General features: G+C 50.6%; 2 protein-coding genes across 2 annotated transcripts in view; one reads left to right on the top strand and one right to left on the bottom strand.

Annotated features, from left to right (window-relative positions):
* Positions 1-3980, top strand: part of HK1 (hexokinase 1) — an 80697-nt gene extending 76717 nt beyond the window's left edge. Inside the window, exons 17-18 of the mRNA XM_012801398.2 lie at positions 1826-2059; positions 3078-3980. Of these exons, the coding sequence (XP_012656852.1) occupies positions 1826-2059; positions 3078-3222 (379 nt within the window). The 3' untranslated portion in view covers positions 3223-3980. The remainder of the gene's footprint in view (positions 1-1825; positions 2060-3077) is intronic.
* A 3204-nt stretch (positions 3981-7184) lies between these two features.
* On the bottom strand, positions 7185-18233 carry TACR2 (tachykinin receptor 2). Its single transcript, XM_023509609.1, has 5 exons — positions 17851-18233; positions 16721-16915; positions 11736-11889; positions 10194-10390; positions 7185-7443 (listed from the first exon to the last, which is right to left on the bottom strand). Exons 1-5 carry the CDS (start codon positions 18231-18233, stop codon positions 7185-7187), a joined length of 1188 nt encoding a protein of 395 aa, XP_023365377.1.
* Positions 18234-19958: the final 1725 nt, after the last annotated feature.

Genomic DNA, 19958 nt, shown 5'->3' with positions numbered 1-19958 from the left:
TAGCTACATGGCTCATACAAGTTAAAAAAAAAATTGGTACTCAAACTTAAAAGCATATGGTAAACTGAGGAAGCCATTTACATGTGACAAGATGCAGAGTGTGGCATGGTGAGCTTTGGCACTGGGCTTAGACCTGCTCTGCTACGTTGGCTGTGTGCTCCCAGCCTCAGTTTCCTCATCTTTAAAATGGGAACAATCACATATGCATTGATTGGTTGAGGGGTAAATGAGGGAATGTATAAAAAACACCTGTCACACAGGAAGTCCTCACAACAGGCTGGCTGGTTGTATCATTGTGGTCATCATCACCAGTCACTGCCGTTTCTCTTAGTTTAATATGAACAAGAGAAATATCTCAGGAGAAAAAAGGCTTGGGACACAGTAGGTAGTTCATAGGGCCCATAAACATCATCCTCACCACTAAGAGGAGAGTGCAAATTAAACCATAGTTATGATGCCATTCTTTTGAAATTATCAAAAGTTTTAAAAACTGATCCTTTCTGGCCAGGCACGGTAGCTCATGCCTGTAACCCTAGTACTCTGGAAGGCCAAGGTGGGTAGATCACCTGAGCTCAGGAGTTCCAGACCAGTTTGAGCAAGAGTGAAACCCCGTCTCTTCTAAAAATAGAAAAACTAGCTGGGTGTTATGGTGGGTACCTGTAGTCCTAGCTACTTGGGAGGCTGAGGCAAGAGGACTACTTGAGCTCAAGACTTGGAGGTTGCTGTGAGCTATGATACTGCGCACACTACTGAGGGTCACAAAGTAAGATTCTGTCACACATACACAAAAAAGATTTTTTCCACTGAGCCAGACGAACAGAGACCGATAAACAGAGCCAGATAGTCTGCCGGTGAGAGAGTAAATCGATACTGTTCTTTGAAAAGCACTTGGTGATATATTTCAAAATCCCTTTAACCCAAAAACATATCCCAAGGAAAAAAATCAGAGTTGCACACAAAGATTTATGAACGAGAAACTTCATGAATGTTACTTTATAATGGTAGAAAATTGCAAATAACTTAAATTTCTCCAAACCGGGCTCAGCACCCATAGCTCAGCGGTTAGGCCACTTGCTACATAAACCAGGACTGGCAGGTTCGGACCAGGCCCAGGCCTGTAAAAAGCGACAGTGACAACTGCAACAACAGAAAAATAGCCAGACATTGTGGTAGGCGCCTATAGTCCCACTACTTGGGAGGCTGAGGCAAGAGAATCACCTAAAGCCCAAGATGTGGAGGTTGCTGTGAACTGTGATACCACAGCACTCTACCAAGGGCAACAAAGTGAGACTCTGTCTCTGAGAAAAAAAAAAAAGTGTTAATAGCATTTTCCTGTTGGGCTTGTGAATAATTTTTTCTTTTTGAGACAGAGTCTCACTTTGTTGCCCTTGGTAGAATGGTGTGGCATCATAGCTCACGGCAACCTCATACTCTTGGGCGCAAGGGATTGTCTTACATCAGCCTCCCTAGTAGCTGGGACTATAGGCGCCCACCACAATGCTGGCTATTTTCAGAGAATGGGATATTGCTCTTGCTCAGGCTGGTCTTGAACTCCTGAGCTTAAGCAATCCACTCACCTTGGTCTCCCAGGGTGCTGGGGTTTTAGGCGTGAGCCACTGGCAAGGATTGTGAGTAGTTTTAACTTTCTAATTTTTATTTTCCTAGATTTGCCAAATCTTTACAACTTAACATGTAATGTTAAGAAAGATGTTTGGCAGGAAAAAAAAAATAACTTCTGTGTTTGTGGATAAGTGCAGTGATTTGGGGCTGGTCCTTTGGAGTTGGTCCTGCCACATCCAGACCCCTGGCTTTTTGTCTGCTGCAGTGACCGGTTAGCCCTGCTCCAGGTCCGGGCCATCCTTCAGCAGCTGGGTCTGAATAGCACCTGCGACGACAGTATCCTCGTGAAGACCGTGTGTGGGGTGGTGTCTAGGAGGGCCGCACAGCTGTGTGGCGCAGGCATGGCTGCAGTGGTGGACAAGATCCGCGAGAACAGAGGGCTGGACCGTCTGAATGTCACTGTGGGAGTGGATGGGACGCTCTACAAGCTTCATCCGCAGTGAGTGGGCCTTCGGGTGGGCAGAGCTGGCTGGGATGGCGAATTCCCTTTAGGGTTAGAGCTCAGTTCTCAACCATGGGTTGCAACCCCTTTGGGGGTCAAACGACTCTTTCACAGGGGTCACCTGAATACATCCTGCATATCAGGATTTACATTACAATTCATAACAGTAGCAAAATTACAATATGAAAATGATTTTATGGTAGGGGGTCACCAGAACATGAGGAACTGTATTAAAGGGTCACGGCATTAGGAAGGTTGGAACCACTGGGTTAGAGGAGCTGTGGCTGTGTATCCAGGGGTTGGGGCTTGTCTGGGATGAGGTAATAAACCTCTCCCTTAGGGAGGCAGGGAAGTGGCTTTTTTGACAGAGTGAGACTGTCTCACACACGCACAAAAAAGCACCTATAGTCACCGCTTGTTTAGAGACTGCCCCTCACTGGAAGGTTCTTTGGGTGCTGGGCGCTGGGTCTGTTGATGGGGTGGGCTGGGGGCCTCAGCAGGCTAAGGCAGGGCAGGGCGTGAGTCATGGTTATTGCTGTGTGCCCTCCCGAACTGACCCGGGGCATGACCACTTGGGCCTGCCTTCTCCGCCCAGGCGTAGCCCCTAGCGTCCTTCTTGGTTTCCAGGTCCCCTCAGAGCCCCAGGCCCTGAGGGTGGGGTTTGTGAGTGTGCCGTTCCTGCCCTCACCTGCAGAGCTGCACAGAGTAGGTGGTCCTCCTGCTGGGGACTGTGGTTAGGAGCTGGGCTGAAGCCACGCTCCTCCCTGTCATTCTGCATGTCATTCCTTTAAGCAGCGTCCCCTTCTGCCTTGTTCCCTTCCTGTTGTTGGCTACAGAAGGCCCCACCTATCATGTGGGGCCCCATAAACCCACTGCAACATGGGAAAGCCTAAGTCGACCATTGCAAGTCGGGGCTGTCTACACTTTAGTGTTTTGGGGTCACCCCCATTCTCTTCTCATCTTCCCCTACCTACGTTTACCCTCTCCTATTTTTTTTTTTTTTTGTCCTTTTTAGCTTCTCTAGAATCATGTACCAAACTGTGAAGGAACTGTCACCAAAGTGTAACGTGTCCTTCCTCCTATCTGAGGACGGCAGTGGCAAGGGGGCTGCCCTCATCACGGCCGTGGGCGTGCGGTTACGCGGAGACATGAGCAGCTAAGAGCCCAGGACCCCCAGCCTGCTGCCCCTACAGCACTTCTCTCTTTGAGTGGCGACCCCCGCCCCTCCCAGTGAGCTGTGTGTGCTGGGAGATGCTGGCACCTGAGCCCGCCATGGCCACAGTGGTGAGGAAAACAAAATCCAACTAATGGCGCATAATATAGGGTACAAAATAGTGTGTGCTGTTGATAATATCTCTCACCTGGGTCCTCCTCACCTGCCCTGCCACTGTGCATGATTTGATTTCCACCCAGTCCCCATGAGTGACGTGTCGTGGCTTCCATTTCTACTGTATGCATTCATCCAGCGGAGTTATTTATTGGCACGAGATGGACAGTCACACCACCTGCCAGGCCTTCTGGGCCTCCAAAGCCCGTCCTTGGGGTCAATCCTTCTCTTCCTGAGTGAAATGTATTATCACCAGCAGACACTGCCGGGACCCCTCTCCAGGGGCATGGCCTGAGGGCGAGTGTGGACATAGCATTAGCCGCTTCCTCCCGTCCCAGCACCCACTGCGGCCTGGCGTCCCACTGGGATATGGCATTGCCACTGAATCGTGTGTCCATGGAACCAGTCCTAGCCACGTGTGACGGTCTTGCATTCTGTTTGTCTCGTGGGGGGAGGTGGGCAATCCTGCGGGAAAATGTTTGTCTTCATTTGGGTAAAAGGAACCAATCCACAATCTATGCCATCACCAGAACTTCCCATCGCTTTTGTGAGCCATGTTGTATGACCTAGTAAACTTTGTACCAATTCAAAGACCTGAGTGGTGCTTTGTAGTGGGGCAGGGGGAGGCTATCGTAGGACATGGTGAAAACCACAAACCCTGTGTGTTCTTGGAGCCTCCTGGGTGGGGAGAGAGTTTAAAATAAAGATGATGGTCTTCAGCCCCACAGCCTTAGTTTGGCATGAGGACTTCCATGCCCTTCCTATAGAAGGTCACAGAAGTACCCTCTTGCTGCATCTCCCAGTGCCTATCCGGCCAGGTCCTTATGCATCCCAGGGTCCCACCCCATGGAGGGCCTCCTGCAACTTCCACCCCAGCACCTTTAAGAGGGTAAAGAATGTAAGGACTCACTCATAGTTGGAACACAGAAAAAGAAAAAGCCGCTTTGGGGTTCTATGAGAGAACACTGCAACATAGGGCCCCCCTGTGCCAACCTGAAGCCAGGTGATGAAACGTGCCCCCTGCCCTGATGCAGGTCACATCTTGAAGCACCCAGGGTAGTAGGCTTGCTATACCCACCCTCTCCCTGATCTTAAACTGACTCCTTTTACCATCTCCACCCCCACCTCAAGATTGTTGGCTCTCTCCTATATGCTGTCTCCTATTTGGGGTCTTCCCTAGCTCTTTGGTGGACCCCATGTCTGTCTGCATCCAGGCCCTCTTGAGATGTCCCAAGCCATGACCACAGCTCTGGATGAGTGAGCTAGATCAGAGTCCCTTCATTTGGGCACGGTGGCATTAATATCTGGCACAGTAGTTTTTGTGGCGAACACAGATATTAAACTTTTGATGTGAATAGACAGTGTTTATGTGGTTCTTCTGGAGGGGCTCTGGGTGTGCAGGGTGTTAGCAGGCAAGGAGAGGTGCTCTCTCGGTGTGGACTGGGCCAGGCCTGGAGCCTTCTGGGAGTTGGAACCACGGGTGTTCTCTGTCTACCAGCTTGCTGCAAAAGTGAGGGTGGGAGCTATGTTACTAACTTGTAGGTGGCTTTTGTGAAAAATGCCTGTGTAGTAATGAAAGTCATTTATTGAACACTTACTTAATCTGGTCTGCTGGCTGGTTTATAGATGTCACTTCTTTTTTTTTTTTTTTTAATTTTTTAGAGACAAGTCTCACTATTTCACCCTTGATAGAGTGCTTTGGTGTCACAGCTCACAGCAACCTCAGACTCTTGGGCTTAAGCAATTCTTTTGCCTCCGCCTCCCAAGGTGCCTGCCACAACACCCAGCTGTTTTTTGGTTGTAGATGTCATTGGCAGGCCTGGACTGGATTTGAACCTGCCAGCTCTGGTGTAAGTCGCTGGCGCCCTAGCCACAGAGCTACGGGCGCCGAGCCTATAGATGTCACTTCTGTTGATCCCCACAGCATCCCTGTGAAGTGATTTTGACAATGGGATGAGGAAGAGGCTGAGGGTCAGAGTGATTTGCCTAAGGAAACATAGCTGACTCTTTTGGCTCTTACAATCTACATTGGGCTGTATCAGACTTCTCAGGTGTTGAAACAGAGAAGCCCTGGGTTGACTCAGCTACAGAGCTTATGAAATACAAAGCTTATCTTTTGCCTGATAACAAATCAGTGCCATGGTTTCCTACTGCCCACAGATGTGTTTTGTTTGGCTTACCTAAAGTTTATTACAAGAATGCAAGCCAAATTTAACAAATCAGGTGGTCTTACATACAAATTTGTATTAGCAGCCTTTTTTGAAAGATTTAGAAGATCTAGTAACAGTGGGCTGCCATTACCATGTGGCAGCATTTGTTCAGAGTTGAGCAGTTTCTGTCCCCTTTGGATACCTGTCCCCTCCAGTTTGCCACAGTCCCCACCATTCCCTATTACCTCAGCACAGAGGCTGGAAGTTAGTTGCTTTCTATCCATTTGCGGTTTTTCTTTTATACTGGATCCATTGAAAGTTATATGCCCTAGGAAGGCATTTGAGCTTGCAAGTCCTAGACTAGATTAGGAAAATACTAGTTCATACTGTCTTTTCTGATTTTTTTTTTTTTAATGTGACAAGACAGTTTATTGACAGGGAGAAAGATTGATAAGCATGATAAGCAAAAGAAAGTGAACAGAAGAGGAGAAACAGAGCCTCTGGCAGCAGAGGGGAGAATCCAAGTGGGAAGCTCCTTGTCTTTTCTGATTCTTTTTTTTTTTTTTGTGAGACAGAGCCTCAATGTCTCAATCTGTCACCCTGGGTAGAGTGCTGTGGCATCACAGCTCACAGCAACCTCAAACTCCTGGGCTCGAGCGAGTCTCCTGCCTCCGCTTCCCAAGTAGCTGGGATTACAAGCGCCCGCCACAACGCCCGGCTGTTTTTTGGTTGCAGCTGTCATTGTTGTTGGTGGGCCCAGGCTGGATTCAAACCCACAACCTTAAGTATATGTGGCTGGCACCCCAGCTGCTTGAGCCACAGGTGCTGAGCTGTCTTTTCTGATTCTTGTTGGTGGCTGAGTCCTCCTAAAGTCCCTGGCCTAATTTTGTTTTTTTTTTTCAGTGGTGTACTGAAGGGTGGGGCATGGGTCAAACCTTCAGATCTGGTCCTCTCAATTGACTGCTTGTTAAAGGGTGCTAAACCTCACCTTACAGCCAGCTACAAGGCTTCAGGGTTCAGTTAGCACCTGTCTTAGTTCATTTTTATGTTGCTGTGACAGGTTACCTGAGACTGGGTAGTTTATACAGAATAAAGGTTTATTTGGCTTATGATCTTGGCGGCTGGGCAACCCAGAATTGGATGGCTGTGCCTGGTGAGGGCCTCAGGATGCTTCCACTCACGGCAGGAGTGGAAGGGGAGTGGGCATTGCAGAGAGATCACATGGTGAGAGAGGAGACAGAGGGGACCGGATGGAGCCAGACTACTATCTGGGAAAGTCCATTCCCACAAGAGCAAGAATTCACTTAATGCTGCAGGGCATTAATCTATTCTTGAGGGATCTGCCCTGTGATCTGACACCTCCCAACACTGCCACTTGGGGGCAGTGCTTGTGGCTTAGTGAATAGGGCGCCAGCCCCATATACCAAGGGTGGCAAGTTCAAACCCGGCCAAACTGCAACAACAACAAAAATAGACGGACATTGTGGTGGGCGCCTGTAGTCCCAACTACTCCGGAGGGTGAGGCAAGAGAATCCCCTAAGCCCAAGAACTGGAGGTTGCTGTGAGCTGAGATGCCACAGCACTCTACCAAGGGTGACAAAGCGAGACTGTCTCTAAAAACAAAAAAACACTGCCACTTGGGGGATTAAGTTTCAACATGAGTTTTGGTGGGGGCAAACCATCCATGTCCAAACCACAGCACTGTCCCATCTTGGGAACCCCCAGCCTCATCGTTGGTAGCTTCGGAGGGGGCGACATCCCCAGCCATGAACAGAGTCTCTTTAGTGTGACACCTGTTGACCCTCGTGGAGAGGGATGGAGTGTGAGTCAGCTCAAGTTTGTCTTCCTCCGTTGGTGTGACCCATGGGCAGCAACGGAAAGCAAGCCGGAATCCAGAGCGAAACCTGGGGGATGGAGGGTCACCTTGAACAAGGGAGTTAGGGCCCGTGGGCTGTCATGTAGCTGCCTCCGCCCCCAGGGCACCTTCTGCTGCTTTGAAGAGCCCACCAGGAGAGCTTCATTCTTAAGTGAATTTGATTTTTGGAAATAGCAAAAGTATTCTGCCTAAACTGAATTAGGCCATTTGTTTCTATTTTTTTTAAAAAGGAAAAGAAACCAAGTATAAACAGCTGATTTTCTTGTTTGACTTACTAACTGGCTTCTGAAGGCATGTTCAAAGAGGGGTCTGTTTCAAAACATTGGGGCTTTAAGAACGTTGGTGGACTAAGGGAACCATCCCACGGTAACTACTCTGAAAGAAGAATTGCATGCGGAGCTGCCAAGTTGTGGTACAATTTGCTTAAAAAATGAACAGCCTCCCACAGCCCTGAGGGTCTGCGTGTGAGCTGGAGGTGAGGCGGCACACACAGCGAGTGAGGAAATGGGTCAGTAGAAAGAAAACACTGGTTGCTCAGAGACAGGGAGAAATAAATGAGACCCTGTGCAAACCCAGAGAGAAGGAATCACATTGTCTCTTCCTGGGCGATGTTTCAGAAGAGCCCGCCTTACTTTGAATTTGTGCCCTGTAGCTCCACAGGACCCGGGGATGTGGCCCATCAGGTTGGTATTTGTGGACTCAGTGGCCTCTGTACCTTATGCCTGTGTTTAACCTGTCCCAACCCAAACTCCTAGTCATCCTCCCCTCCCCCAGCCAGCACAGCCCCTCCCCTGCAGCCTTCCCCATCTCAGCTCCTGTTCAGGATAGGAACCTGTCCTACTCAGCCTTGACTTCTCAGCGTGCCACCTCCCTTCCATCAGTCTACTGTAGCCACCAGACTCCGCCACAGTCTAAATGGCCTCTTCCCTGGATTACTGTAGGGGCCTCCCGGAAGCCATCTCCCTCCTGGCTACTCACCTGGCCCCCTATAGGCTAGCTCCCAAAGCTGCTGGACTGATTCCTTTGAAAGGTAATTCAGAGCCTGCAGTGGCTTCCCACATCAGAGGATAAGCCCAAGTCCTCACCTTGACCACAGTCTGCTGCTTTAGCTGTTGCCTCTGCCTGGAACTCTTGCCCAGATTGAACAGGGCTGGCTCAGTCCTTCAAGTCTTTGTTTAAAGGTAAAACTGCACCGCCTGTGCCTATCATCTACGTCCCATGGCACTTCCTCACTCAGGTCTAGTTTTTCTTGCTTCCTTAGCCCGATCACCTATCACACCCCATGGTTCGCTTACTCACTGTGTTATTTATCATCTGCAACACCTTCCCCCTCCCCCCAAATGTCAGCTCTCCCAGGGAAAGCATCTGTGGCCTTGCTCATTGGTGTATCCCTGTGCCTGGGACAAGGCTGGGCACACATAGCCACTTGGTGAACATTCTCAGAATGAGTGACAGGTCCCACCAGGAGCACTAGTCCTATCTTAGAACAGAAGCATCAAGGACTGAATGACTCAGAAGTGATTCCAGGACCTTGTGGAGCCCTGGGGTGTCCTTGTGTAGCAGGAGGGTGACCAACGTGCAGGCACAGTGGGCTGTGGGCCATCCCTGATGGGACAGTCCCTATCTCCCAAGTCCTCGTTCTTCCTGGTCTTATGAAAGAGGAATGCGTGTTGTGGAGATGGGAATACAGGCCTCACAGCCGTAGAATCCTGTTTTTGTTTGCTGTGTGAGTTTAGGAGAATTTCCTTCTGAGGCCTCAGTGTCCTCGGTAACACCTTGCTCTCTCCTATTATCTACTTACCTCTCAGGAGATGAAGGGTTTTGGCACCCAGTACCACAAAAATGATAGCTCCTCACTTCCTCTGGCCTGCCCCAGGTGGGTGGGGTGTTGGAACCACAAGACCCTAATGGCGTTATGAGTAGCCTGGACACTGGACCAGGGAGGTCCAGGGCCAGCCTCACCCATATCATCCTCTTGCTGTGCCCCTCTCATCTCTCCTTACCTGGCCCAACCTTAAGGGTTTTCTGAGGCTCGAAGGCCTGCTCTGCAGATAGGGCCACTGGGGGCTGCGGTTCCTGCTGGACTTACCACCTCCCAACTCTCCAATGCCCGCCCCCCTCTCTGGGACTTCCTCCAAAAGTGTAAGGGCCAAGGAATCCAGATGACATCAGAGGGAGGATGAGATCATGCCCCCTCCTCCTTGGCTGTCTCTGCCAAGGTCACTTCCAGCTGCCCTGGAAGCCTCTCAAGACAGGAAACACACTGTGACCCTCCCAGGGAGCAGCCTGCCTCACTTTAGAGCTGACCTAGCCTCCTAGGGGTGCTTCTCCTGTCCTCTTCAGTAGGAAGCTCATAAAAATTAGGACAAAAGAAAATTTTAAAAAATATATTAAGACAGTTCAGTCCCTCCCTTCCAAAAATTTAAAAAAATATGTTAAGACAGAGGTCAGTCCCTCCCTTCCTTACCAGGCTCTTTCTCTTACTCTCCCCTTCCCTCCATCTCTCTGGCCCTCCTTCCTATTCCAGATGTAGACCCAGAAGAGCCAGCAGAGCAGACAATGAGAGCAGTGGCTTGGGTGATGAGACAAGGGTTTAGGAGCAGATGGGGCTCAAGCTAGGCCCAGGCCAGAGGGAGGACTATGTTGTGGGCTGCATGACAGCTTTCCCTACTAGGGTGGGGTCATAAGGTAGAGGCTCAGGCAGAACTAGCTGGAGGCTTGGGTCCTGCAAGGGAGCTACCATAGGGCCAAGCTGTGGGGCTTGCGGGTGAGGCCTACCTGTGGTTGAGGCAGCAGTAGATGATGGGATTGTACATGGTGGAACTCATGGCCAACCAGAAGAGTGCCAGGTAGACCTGCTGGATGAACTTGTGGCAGTAGATGTCCTCCTGGAAGCTGCCCAGGATGAAGTAGAGGTGGTAGGGCAGCCAGCAGATGGCGAATGTCACCACCACCAGCACCATGGTCTTCACAAACTGGTTCAGGGGAGGCTCAGTCACTCCTCAGCCCCAGAACCCTAAGCCCCAACCCTTCGAGGGCAGGTGCAGGGTACCCCTGGTGCCAGCCTGGGAATCCCTCCACAGTCACACCCCCTCTTCCTCTCCCCACAGTTCCCTGGAGCATCCTGAGCAGCCCCCCCCAAGTCCTTTGCTCAGGTCCCCCTGCCCCTGCCCACACTGCTGTCCTTCATTTGAGGTCCTCACTCTTTGAAGCCCAACTCAGTGCACTTCTCCCAAAAGGTGTTTCAGATCCCTTTAGTCATAGCAGCTCTTCTCACCTGGAAAGTCACTGAACTCTTTACTCCTAACCCTGTCCTTATGGGAGCCCCCTGCCAGCTGAGTTCCCAGGTTGCCCTCTCTCTGGGATCTGTCTTCCACAGCCCTTCTATCTATTGGCAGTGGGGCTCCAGCCAGGGAACCCGGCCTCTACCCAGGGCCAGCTCTCAACCTTCTCCTCACAGCTGTCTTCTGCAGGCATACTCCTGCACCACCCAGGGGGCCATTACAAGAGGGCTGTGGGCTCCTAGTCACCAGGCTGCAGGGCCAGGGTTGAGAGTTCTAGTGTGGAGCAGACGAAAGGCAGGCCAGGGATGGCAAGTAGATGCCAGCTCTCCAGGAAGGAGGGACACTCAGACATCCCATGTCCAGATACCTAGCTGAACAGCCCTGTGAAAAATGCCTGATATCAGGTGAGAAGTCGTGACTTTGACCTGGTTATGATGGATGAGCCCATTACCACCCTGGTTGCCTAGCAGGAGGGCCATGGCAAAGATGAGTCTTGACTGGGGGAGGGTGCAGGTCTGGAGCACAGAATGCTTCCTCAGCACCTTGGGGCTGAAAGGGGGACCCTGGATGGCGGGAAGAAGGGAGGTCACTGGCACTTCAGAGAAATTGGAGACAGACTTGATGAATCTGGTACCACAGTCTGGTCTCCACAATCCCTGAGGTCCCTAATTCCAGCATTTGAGGACTCTCCTGTGATTCTATCTAGGTGCCTCCTGTAGTTCTGTGGGGCTTCTTAAATTCAACATTCTGATAATTCAAAAAGTCTAAGATTTTAACACTTTATTATTCTAAGATTCTTGGAGGTATCTGAATCTTTGTGGGGCCTTAAGAATCCCCTATTTACGTAAAATTCTGGGAAATTTCTTTAACTTCGTATTTGACCAAAGACCAAAAGCAAATCTACCTTCTGGAAGGAAAACAGACTCCGATCCCGGACTCGCACAAGGGCAAGTTCTGGGAGTCAGCCCCACCTGGCCCCTCCCACACCGCCCAGGTCCCGCCCCCACCTGCCCCAGGCCCCGCCCCTGACACGCACCTTTTTCTTGGCCCGCAGGTGGCGCAAGTTGGCACCGTGCGGCTGGTGTCCCGGCACTGCGTGCCTCCAGAGCGTGAAGCCGATGACACTATAGGCGACGAACATCACCGCCAGGGGCAGGAAGTAGATGAGGGCGATCACCATGAGGTGGTATCTGGAGGGAGAGCCAGGCGCCAGCGCAGTGGGCGGCCCGCGGGCGACTCCCTTGTCCCTGGAGCTGCCCCCTGCAGGCCCACCCTAGCCCACCTCCCAAGGCCTTGGTTTGATGTAAAGAAAACCAAAGGCGGTTAGGCGCCCTTAGCACAGTGGTTACCGGGCCGGCCACATACACCGAGGCTGACAGGCTCGAAACCCGCCCAGGCCGGTTAAACAACAATGACAACTGCAACAAAAAAGTAGCCAGGCATTGTGGCCAGTGCCTGTAGCTCCAGCTACTTGGGAGGCTGAGGCAAGAGAATCGCTTAGGGTCAAGAGTTGGAGGTTGCTGTGAGCTGTGACTTCACAGCACTCTACCGAGGGTGACATAGTGAAACTCTGTTTCAAAAAAAAAAAAAAAAGACAACATTGGCAGCATATATGCCAAAGGAGGCTTCCCAGCAAACGGGGCATCAACATTAGCACTGCGTCTTTCCATGTGTTAGAGGTGTACCAAAAAAGCAAATAAACGGGAAGTAAAAAAGTTCACCAAATAATGCATTTGTTTAAAATACCATTAAAGGCGCCTATAGCTCAACCGGCTAAGGCGCCAGCCACGTACACCTAAGGTGGCGGGTTCGAATCCCCAGCCCGGACCCGCCAAACAACAATGACGACTGCAACCAAAAAATAGCCGGGCGTTGTGGCGGGCGCCTGTGGTCCCAGCTACTTGGGAGGCGGAGGCAGGAGACTCGCTTGAGCCCAGGAGTTGGAGGTTGCTGTGAGCTGTAATGCCACGGCACTCTACCCAGGGGGACAGCTTGAGGCTCTGTCTCAAAAAAATAAAAAAAAAATAAAAAATAAATAAAATAAAATACCATTAAACACAAAGCAGAAAACAAAATTACTTATCTCACTCCCACAAATTTGGCATATTTTCTTCCAGAAGCATGTAGGAACAGTAGCCACCCCTTATCTGGATTACATTCCCCTCAACTCCCCCATTCAGTTATCCCAGGCCAACGATGTTCGCAAAATAGGTGAGTACAGTACAATAAGAGATTCTGAGAAAGACAGAGACTACACTCACATAACTATTATTACAGCAATTGTTACAATTCTTTTAGTATTAGTTACTGTTGTTCATCTCTCACTGTGTCTAATTTATAAATTAAATTTTAGCTTTGGTATGTATGTAAAGAGAAAAAAGTATTAAATATATACAGGGTTTGGTGCTATCAGAAGTTTCAGGCATCCTGTGGGGTGGTCTTGTGTATGTTACGTGTGTACATATATTTATCAGATAGATTTTTACATATAATGTGTATCTTCCTGAGTGGATAGACAGAATTACAGCAGTTAGTAAACTCAATCCTGTGCTAACATCCCCATTGAGGAATGGGGCAATGGAAAAGAGCCATATTGTGCCTGCTAATGTGTCATCTCCTTCCCGCTCATCAGCATCTGGCTGCGAACATCGTTCAGCATCTGTTCTTTCATAAACCTCTGAGCGAGGGGTCTAGAATACCATTGCATCACTTACCCAGTCCCCAGGGAGGATACCAGGTTACGTGGGGGCTTTTCCTTTGGAAAGAGCATAAAGGAGATGTGTCCTCCCCACACCTCATGTCTGTGGTTTCTGACTGGTGCTGCAGCCTCTCTGATGAGCTGCAGCCTGGGCACTGATCCCCAGGCAGGTCTGCAGTGGGGAGTCCTTGGAGCATCCCGTGAATGGCTCTGAGACCCCCGGCTCTATCATGTAACCTTTTCCTTTCTTTTTATTTTTGAGACAGTCTCACTTTGTTGCTCTTGGTAGAGTGCTGAGGCATCATATAGCTCACAGCAACTCAAACTCCAGGGCTTAAGTGATTCTCTTGCCTCAGCCTCCCAAGTAGCTGGGACTATAGGTGCCTACCACAAGGCCCAGCTATTTTTAGAGATGAGGTCTCATTCTGGCTCAGGCTCGTCTTGAACCCATGAGTTCAGGCAATCCACCCGCCTTGGCCTCCCAAATGCTAGGATTACAGGCATGAACCATCGCGCCCGGCCAAGCTTTTCCTTTCTTACTAGGAGAGCTGAGGGTTCCCAGCCCCCTCCCACCTGCACCTCCCCTTGCTAGCCTTGCTGGGCCCCTTTCAAGAGGTGCCACCACCCTGAGGGAGAGGAGCAAGTGTCTCCAGTAAATCTCTCTCCTGAAGTCCTGTGTTTAGGTGTGCTTTTGGCAAATGTGCCAATTACAATAGATTTAGGGGCTGCTAGACACCCTGACCCTTATTTAGGGTCTAGGTTGAGAACCCTAGTGTGGAACAGATAAAGGGGGGAGGAAGGGCAGCACGTGCCAAGCCCCTGTCACCTTATAGAGTGTCTGAACTACAAAGACCTTGAGGATCAACCAAGCTACTTGTCTCAGTCTCCAGATGGGAAGACTGAAGTGTAGGAAGTCGGTGTCACATGAAACAGTCTACAGATTTAATCAAGACCCAGTTTCCCTTTCACTAAGGGCTAGTGCTATGGGAGTCAGAACAGAGCTCTTGTCCAGTGTATAATTTAAAGCATCATCCTGGGCAAGTCAGGTCTCTCCCCCTCAGCCTCAGTTTCCCTATCTGAACAAGGAGGAGGTAATCTCTAAATCCTTCCTTAGTGTGAGCAGCACTTTTCTGTGGCCAGGGCTGGGTCTCCACACAGGGGGAGTGCTGAGGAGATTTGGGGGATCACCTTCTAGACCTTGCCCAAATCAGGAATGCTGCTCTTCACAGCCTGGACTGCCTTTTGTATTTTGGGGGTGTATGTGTATGCACATTTTCCTGGAGAGGGCAACTTTAAACTCATCAGATCCCCCACCCCCCATGCACAGGCAAGTGCACATACACAGGATGTGAACCTGTGAGGATGGGGCCCCCAATTTAAATCTAAACTAGATGCAGCCACCCCCAAGACCACCTAAGAAAAGCAGTAACACATTCTCACACATGAAACTAGGCTTTCCACGATTTCCCAAATCTTTTCAGAACACCAAAGTAACATCAAAATACAGATTTCCTTACCCTCCAGTCTTTGTTGCATGAATATGGGTTGAAATTCCAGCCCTAGAGAGCGGGCACTGGGGACTGTCCTGTGTAATGATGGAGAAACACCACCCCCCAGTGGCCAGTCCCCAATGTTCCGCTCTCTACACTTCTCGGCCAGAAAGCAGGGTGCTTCTCTGTATGGGTACCACCTTCGGATGGGGAACATGGAGGCGGTGGGAGGGGGGGTAGACAGAGACCCTTGGTGGGACCTTCCCTTGAGATTTAGTCCTCAGGAACAGGTTTCTCAGGGGAATGATGCCTTCTCTAGCACTGAGGGCCAAGAGAGCAGCTGGCAGGTGCGCAGGACAGATGGACGCCAGGTAGGGGAGGGTGTTAGGAGAGGGATGTTAAAGGAGAGGGTGGTGTTGGTGGTGGCTGTGTTGCCATCGTTACCTGGCAGGCTTCTGCTCAAAGCATGCACGTCCTCACATTTGGGGCAGATGGGACTTCGTTGGATTAATCTGCCACCTCCAGGTTTGTTTTCCTGTGTCTCCTGTGTAAACATCTACATACTGGGCACCACTTTCGTGCCAGGCATGACACTAAGGGATTCATGGGCGCTATTTCATTTATGCTCCAAATAGCTTTTGCAAAAGTACTATTTCTTATCCCCCTTTTAGAGAGGAAGAGCCAATGGCTCAGACAAGATAGAGGATAAGTGAGCATGAGGGTCCCCCAGCCAGGAAGGACCAGGCCAAGACTTGAAACCGGCTACTGACTCCAAATCCTCAGTCAGTTCTTTATCCTCTACTAACCAATGGGGCAACGCTTAGGGATCACAAAATTACACTGTGAGAACCTTAGAAATGGAGGCTAGGAATGGAGAAAGGACTCGCCCTGGGTCACAGAGTTCTGGGCCATGCCTGAGTCCCTCCATTCCCTTCTTCCCCCAGCCTGCAGTGCCCACCTCAGCCTGAAGCAGACACCACGCATCCTGAGATGCCCCCAGCTCTGTCACTGCCCTTTTCTGTCTCAAGATCCTGACCCTGGCTCAGCGCCTGTGACTCAAGTGGCTAAGGTGCCAGCCACATACACCTAAGGTGGAGGGTTCGAATCCAGCCCGGGCCTGCCAAACAACAATGATGGCTGCAACCAAAAAATAGCCAGGTGTTGTGGTGGGCGCCTGTGGTCCCAGCTACTTGGGAGGCGGAGGCAAGTGACTCGCTTGAGCCCAGGAGTTGGAGGTTGCCACAGCACTCTACCCAGGGTGATAGCTTGAGGCTCTGTCTCAAAAAAAAAAAAGATCCTGACCCTCTGTGGGCTGAGTGTAAAGGGAGCCTGCTCCCAAACACGTGCCCACACATGTTCACTAACATGCACCTGTGTGCATACACATCTACAAACACACATACTTGCACATGCACAAACAAGCATAAGGGGCTGCAGCACACATGTGACAGGCGCACTCGCATAGATGCGTGTATGCATACATATCCTTATTTAAGGATACAGGTAGCCTTAGCTATGTAACAGCATGGTTAGGAGATTGGACTCTGAAGCAGGACTGCCTGGATCTGAATCCTTGCTCTCCCACTTACTAGCTGTGTGACCTTGAGCATACTACTTAGTTTTTTAGTGCCTCAATTTCCTCATCTGAAAAATGGGAATAATAATAATCCATACCCCATACTGTTAGGAGAATTACATAAAATGCTTAGAACAGGCCTGCACTTAGTGTTACTTTCCGTATATACACTCACAGACTCACATACACACCCATGTGCATGGACATGAGGTGTGCACACATCCACCCCCATCCACCCCCACCCCCGGGGGACTTACAGGAGGAGTGTCTTGCCCCCGCTGTCTTCCGGCCAGGCCACCACACACTTGGTGGCACCCTCGTCCACCTTGATGGTGGAGTAGAAGCACTGGGGGAAGGCGAGGGCCAAGGCCACAATCCAGATGCCAGCAATAACTGCTTTGGTGCCGGTTGCCGAGAGCCGTGGCTGGAAGGGGTGGACGATGGCCATGTACCTGTGAGCAGAGGACAGTGTGAATGGCAGGCACCCTCCCACCAGGCTGGCCCCCTGACTCGTCCAACTCTCCCCCAGCCCCAGGCCCACACTCCAGCCCCTTCCCTGTCCTGCTGCTGAGAGAAATCTCCTTTGGTGCGTGGGTATTTGGGGGGCAGGGAGAGGACCAGACACAAAGGGAGGCACTTCAGGGGGCTTAGGCCACCCCTAAGTCTCAAGCAAAGATGAGCTGAGCTGAGCAGAAAGCCCAGTCCACAGCCATTGTCATTTCAGAGTCCCTCATTCCAGGGTCTTTGGATGCCCAGATGTCTGAGTCTCACCTGACCTACAGGGAGCCAACCTGGCTGGTGAGTCTTCTGCAGCCACACAGCATGCTAGAGCCCAGAACCCAGCCCAGGCACCTCAGCCACACACAGAAGTCTTCTTGGGGCAGGACTGAGTCTGACATTAGCCTGAAACTCAGCCCTGAGCAGTGAGAAAATAATTGACTCTATTATAATATAGTGGCCCTATTATAAAATATAGTCAGGTGGTAACCACATGCCATATTAAAATTGTCCCTTCATATAATCTACCTGGAATAGGAAAATCCTTGCAGTGAAAGAAAGACATCAAAATAAAGATCAACTCCAGTGAAGAACATTCCAGAAGGTCCCTAAAACACACCCGCTCTTCTTTCACCGTCCTGAACAACCCTTCTAGTGCAAAGTCTCGCCTTGTGTCTAACCTTAACTCCCACCTGCTTGGTTCGGTTCCACAGACCCCATGTCCTCTGGATACATAGTTTTGGATCATGGCCAGGTCTAGGTGGCTATTCCTTGGGTTTTCCCCAAATTTGCTGCACAACACGGGCACAGCACCCCCCGCATATGAGGCCCAGCAAAGTGAGATGGCTCCCCCGGCTCCCCTGGTCAGTGTCCCCGAGGCCCCTCTTGCCTGTCAGCGGCGATGGCAGTCATGGAGTAGATGCTAACAAACATGGCTGTGATGGGGAAGAGGTTCTGGAAGTAGCAGAAGGCACGGCCAAAATACCAGATGTTGTGGCTGGCGTAGACAAAGTTGAAGGCAGCATTGAAAGCAGCCATGCAGAGGTCCGCCAGAGCCAGGTTGACAATGAAGTAGTTGGTGACCGTGCGCATCCTCTGATGGGCCAGGATGATCCAGATGACCGTGGCATTGCCCGTCACAGCTACCAGTACCAGAGCCAGGTAGGCTATGGCCCAGAGTGCCAGCTGCCAGCTGGACATGGAGAAGGTTGTGATGCCTGTGGTGTTAGTCTCAAGGACAGATGAGCTGTTGGCATCAGGACAGCCCCCCATGGCTACCTCTGGCTCTGGAACAAGCGACTCCTCCTGGCTTTGTTATAGAAGAGGAATCTCCTTTGGTGTGTGGGTATTCGGGGAGCAGGAAGAGGAGCAGACACAAAGGGAGGTACTTCAGCTGGCCAACGTCACCCCTAAGTCTCAAGCAAAGACAATCTAGGCTGAGCACAAAGCCCAGCCTAGACCCATTGTCATTTCAGAGTCTCTCATTCCAGCCAGACTTCTTGAATGTCACATGGAAATCTAGAACTCAAATCCCAGTGTCAGAGCAGGAAATATCCTTTTAAATCATTGGTTCAATCCCTTCCCTGAAGAGATGGAAGACTGAGATTTCAAGAGAGGAAACCTGTGACCAGCCCAGGTTACTCAGTAAGTTGGTGGACAAGTCAGGACTCGAACCCAGGTCCCTCCTAATGCAGCTCAGGAAACATTCCAGATCAGAGGAATATGCAGTGGGAGTCTTTGGATTTCATGCGTCGACTGTACAGCAGCTGTCTCTCCAGGTTTCGGGGCGCAGGTTGGGCTGGGGGCTGGGATGTGGTCACGACTCTGCCAGCTGCCAGCCCTGGGCTGCTGCTTGGACGCTGCTCTCCCGTGCCTGGCAGGCGAGGGCCTTGGCAGAGTGCTGCCTACTCATGAGGCGGGGTTTAGGCTCCCGCCCCTCATCCCACCCCTGCTTGGATGGCTCAGCCTTGTGTCTTGAAAGATTTAGCACTGGCTGCAGAGGCCGGGAGAGACCCAGGGAAATGGGGCTGGCACGCAGGGCACAGTCTTTGGCGGGTGTTTACTTTCAGCTCGGGGCAAGAGCTACATCTAAAAAGTGATTCTGAGTGCACTGAGTTTGAGCTTGGCTCGATGACTCCAGGCAAATCTCTTAAACTTTCTGAGCTCTGGCTACCCAATCTGAAAAATAACAACAGTGCACATCTCACAGAACATTTGTGAATTTTAAATGAAATAATGTACATATATTTAGCACAGAGGCTGGCACATAAAAACCATGACAGGATTTGTGGTCCTAAGGGAGTATCCCCCATCACCAAACAGCTCGGGGCTCTGTGGGAGGGAGAAGACAGAACACAGAGCTGCTTTTATTCTTTCTTTCTCTTCCTTCCTTCCTTCCTTCCTTCCTTCCTCCCTCCCTCCCTTCCTCCACTCCCTTCCTTTTTTCCCTACTTCCCTCTCTCTCCTCTCTCTTCTCTTTCATTTCTTCTTTTTTCTTTCTTCTTTTCTTGACTGAGAAAGGGTTTTGCTCTGTTGCCTGAGCTGGAGTGCAGTGGTGTTATCATAGCTCACTGTAAATTCCAACTTCTGGGCTCAATTGATCCTCCTGCCTCAACCTCCCAAATAGCTGGGTGCATGCTGTCGCTCTAGCTAACTTTTTCACCTTTAGTAGAGATGGGGGTCTTGCTATATTGCCCAGGCTGGTCTCAAATTCCTGAACTCAGTGATTCACCTGTCTCAGCCTCCCAAAGTGCTGGGATTACAGGTGAGCCACTGTGCTTGACAAAGAACCCGAAGAATGTCTAGTGAGTTTGCAGGTGCGTTGGTGCTGCTGGGCCAGGGACTTCACTTGAAGAACCACCATCTCACAAGAGTGGGGCTTTGCTACCTCTCCTGTGAACCCTGGAAGGCCACATTTTTAACCCATAAGAAGCTACTCTAGCTTTGCCCAAAGATGGTCACTGGCGTGTGCATGTGTGTGAACTGTGCTGTTGTTTC

The sequence above is a fragment of the Otolemur garnettii genome, unplaced genomic scaffold (assembly GCF_000181295.1).
Source record: "Otolemur garnettii isolate 467f Iridium unplaced genomic scaffold, OtoGar3 scaffold00008, whole genome shotgun sequence".
Classification (NCBI taxonomy): domain Eukaryota; kingdom Metazoa; phylum Chordata; class Mammalia; order Primates; family Galagidae; genus Otolemur; species Otolemur garnettii.
Note: the sequence above shows the minus strand (reverse complement) of the source record. Positions and strands in the feature narration are given on the sequence as shown.